The sequence below is a fragment of the Limulus polyphemus genome, unplaced genomic scaffold (genome assembly GCF_000517525.1).
Source record: "Limulus polyphemus unplaced genomic scaffold, Limulus_polyphemus-2.1.2 Scaffold657, whole genome shotgun sequence".
NCBI classification, from domain to species: Eukaryota; Metazoa; Arthropoda; class Merostomata; order Xiphosura; family Limulidae; genus Limulus; species Limulus polyphemus.
Genome location: NW_013666267.1, coordinates 268,999 through 272,435, shown reverse-complemented (window position 1 = coordinate 272,435; position 3,437 = coordinate 268,999). Strand labels below are relative to the sequence as shown.

At 29.4% G+C, this 3,437-nt stretch overlaps 1 protein-coding gene across 1 annotated transcript in view; it reads left to right on the top strand.

The window, feature by feature from the left end:
* The window catches only part of LOC106459760 (type I inositol 1,4,5-trisphosphate 5-phosphatase-like), a 104,881-nt gene that overhangs the window by 60,313 nt on the left and 41,131 nt on the right, over window positions 1–3,437 (top strand). Inside the window, exon 12 of the mRNA XM_013919414.2 lies at window positions 1,601–1,674. Coding sequence (XP_013774868.2) covers window positions 1,601–1,674 — 74 coding nt within the window. The remainder of the gene's footprint in view (window positions 1–1,600; window positions 1,675–3,437) is intronic.

Genomic DNA, 3,437 nt, shown 5'->3' with positions numbered 1-3,437 from the left:
GGCCGAGCCAATCTCCTGACGTGAACCCCATCGAAACCTCTGGGCCATACTCGACCAGCAAGTCAAGAAACAACCAAAAAACCAACTTCGAAGAGCGACCTACTCCAAGTTTTGAAGCAAGAGTGGGCGAAAATCCCACAATCTAAAATTGACGAGATGATTCTCACGATGCCCCAAAGGATCAATGAACTCCACGAAGCGAAAGGAAGATCTACTAGATATTAATTAAATTATAAATTATAAATTATAAATTTTCATTTTTTCTGAAAAGGTGGTGTCTATTTACTTGTGCCCATGCTGTGTATTATGTGTAATAATTGAAATGTGACTATATTTTACAAAATACTAGTTCACTAAAACACAGCCAAGACAGGTCACTTTATAAAGACCAAAGGTCAGTTTATATTATTGGATATGGTAACATGTGTGCCACTTCACTGTAACTTCTGTATTGTTAGCCAGGTATGGCTGAAAGGTCAATATAATGAAATATATATGAATATATAATGTTATGAGATTTAAGCTATTTAGTCTGAACATTTATGTTTTTGTGTTATAATTTGTGTTAATTCTAGAACGAAAAAGGCATAATTTATATTTATTTCCTAATTTTTTGTGGTGGGTACGAAACTGGTCAAATTGACTGAACCCATACAGAGATTTGTCAGTGAAGATAAAATATATAGTTTTTTCTTAAGAAATGTTTGATAACTGTTTGTATGTTATAAAGATTTTGCATGTGAAATTTGAAATTTTGCATGTTGGATAGGCATGTTGGATGTTGAGTTTATTGCAGTGTTTAGTTACCAACTGAAAGTTTTCTACATTTTTATGCATGTACACACATCAAAAAATATTGCTTTGATAAATATTTAACAGATAAAAATATATTTGTTAAAGAATATTTTATTTTTTAACAGTAAAAATGTTCCTTCTGTGCATTACAAATCAAAGTGAAATAACCATAAATGTTAAAATCTTTAGTGTTTTTATGTTATAATAATGTTTTTATGACTTAAAATTGAGAAGCATGATCAGTATGCACAGTTATAAACAAATGGATAAACTGCCTTATTGTGAATGTTCTAATATAATTTGAATAATTTGAGAATGGTGTGACTTATCCTATTGAAATTAAACAAACTAACTCTGTTTTGCCTTTATTAAACAATACGTGAATAATGTTTTGCAATTTCACATGTTATTGAAGGAAATATTTTAATATATCACAAGCATGGATCAGATGGTCAGGGAATAGAATATTCTGGTCAGGAAAAGGACAGGGATTTCAGTGTGGAGTCATGTTTATCATAAATGGCATCTTAATGGTGCAAATAAACCATTGAAAGTAGTTTGTCTTTTATTCTTTTACATTTGATACTGAAGGGTTGAAAATGGGTGATGATTATATATATATGTCTGTACTTGTTTAAATAATGTATATTTTTCTTATTTATGGTCACTTAAAAAATATGAGAAATTCATGTAAGTAATTTGTGTAAGGTGTAATATCCCTGTAACATTACAGTAAGATAACTGTAATATTGTGTATAGCATCTGTATTGGTTTGTTACTTCAGAAGTTTTTCTTTTTTGTCTAGCTGAGAGAATTTGACAAAGAGATGGAAGCATTTCAAGATAGACTGTTTGAGTTTGATATTAATTTTCCACCAAGGTTTGTGTTGTGATCTTTTTATTGTATATTTATACAAAATGTAATGTTGCAAATTAAAATCGTTTACTAGTATTAAACAAAGAATAAAAATACATATAAGAAGTATGGTACTTATCACAAGAAAGTAATTAGCAATCTAAACACAGTTATAGAAATGTTTAGTTGAAAATTCAGTTTTTGTTTTTGAATTTCAAAATTGATTCAGACATGTATTCTGTTTTATTTTATCATCTGATGTAAAACTTGTACCATCACTAAACGGAACAGAGGAGAAGCATAGCATTTTTGATAGTTCTCATATTACAATAAAGTTAAAATCTAGTTGGATTAATATATTTTTAATATTAGCGTAAAGATGTATGTATGTATATCTACTATCAGATTGGTCTTGTAAATAGTAAGATTGTTTTAGCAATTGAACAGATTTTAAGAATTTATTATGAAAATTAGTTATTCATTTACAAGATTTTTTGTTTAGCATATATTCTATTCAGAGGTTGTTTTAAAAATATTGGTTAAGGTTGCTGTTTTAATAACTTTAGTTTTATAAATTAAAAAGAATCTCATTACACAGGCTTAGAAGAAGAGAAACTACACTACTTAGTAAAAAAGTGCAATTTGAAACCTCAAAACTGTGTCATCAGTTATGACTTGTAACAAAAGTGTATAGAAATATGAAAAAAATAGAAAATATGTAGAAAATTAGAAAAGGATAATATCACTTGAAAATAATAATAAGAAATAAACATGCATTAAACTAATCAAAACAAATGGAAAAAAAGAAGTAAAAAAAAGTGCAGGGACCTTTCTGAAAGGAAAGAAGATAAAACAAAATGTGTTCTATTTAGATATCAATTAAAGCAGAGTGTTCACTATGTGAATGTAAACTCACCATGCAGACATTAGTTGCTGGGAGTCCAGACATATAAAAGCTGACAAACAAATTAGCCTTGGATGTTTAAGTCTACTTGCTGGTAAAAGACAATAAAAACCTATTTTTGGTGATCTTCTGTGCAACAGTTTATTACAGCCAGATTGCAAGGAAACCACAGAAAAATATTTCAAACATTGTTTCCCACAACATTTAAAATGCATACTGACAGGTTTGTCAATTTGATTTTAAAGTAAGCTAAATGTTCCATAGTACACAAAAATGAGTTTCATACATTAGGACTGTATGTGTTATAAGAATGACTGTCAAATCTCAATATTTGATTAAAGTAGCTCAAGAATTGGTAGTGGGTGTTGTTGACTAGCTACTAGCTAGTCAACCAGTTCAAAATTAGGAATAGCTAGCACATGACACTTTGTAGCTTTGCTCAAATTTCCAGAGCAAGCTAATTTCTAGGCAAAACATGTTTCATGTATGTAGAAAATGTGCCAAATATGGAAAAGTATTAAAAGTCAATTTAAACCTTGATGAGTACAGAGTATTTAATTTGTTTTAGGGTTAAAAATAGGTGTAATAGGATGTGTGTGTATCTACAAATATGACACTGGTGAAAACTAGAAGGGTGTTTATTTCTCTCTTGGATAACCTCGGTGGAAAACATAGAAAAACCGCTTTATCACTCCAACTTACAGAATGAAAAGTCTGCTCATCAAATATTTCAATTAAAGAAGGATTTGAAGTTATTAGGTCATCATGGAAATTAATCTTGCATTTTGGAACACTTTCATTAACCACTCCTTAAAAAATGGACATTATGTATAATAATTAAACGAACCGCCTAAATGTCATGTTAGTGTAGCCTATGTAATGT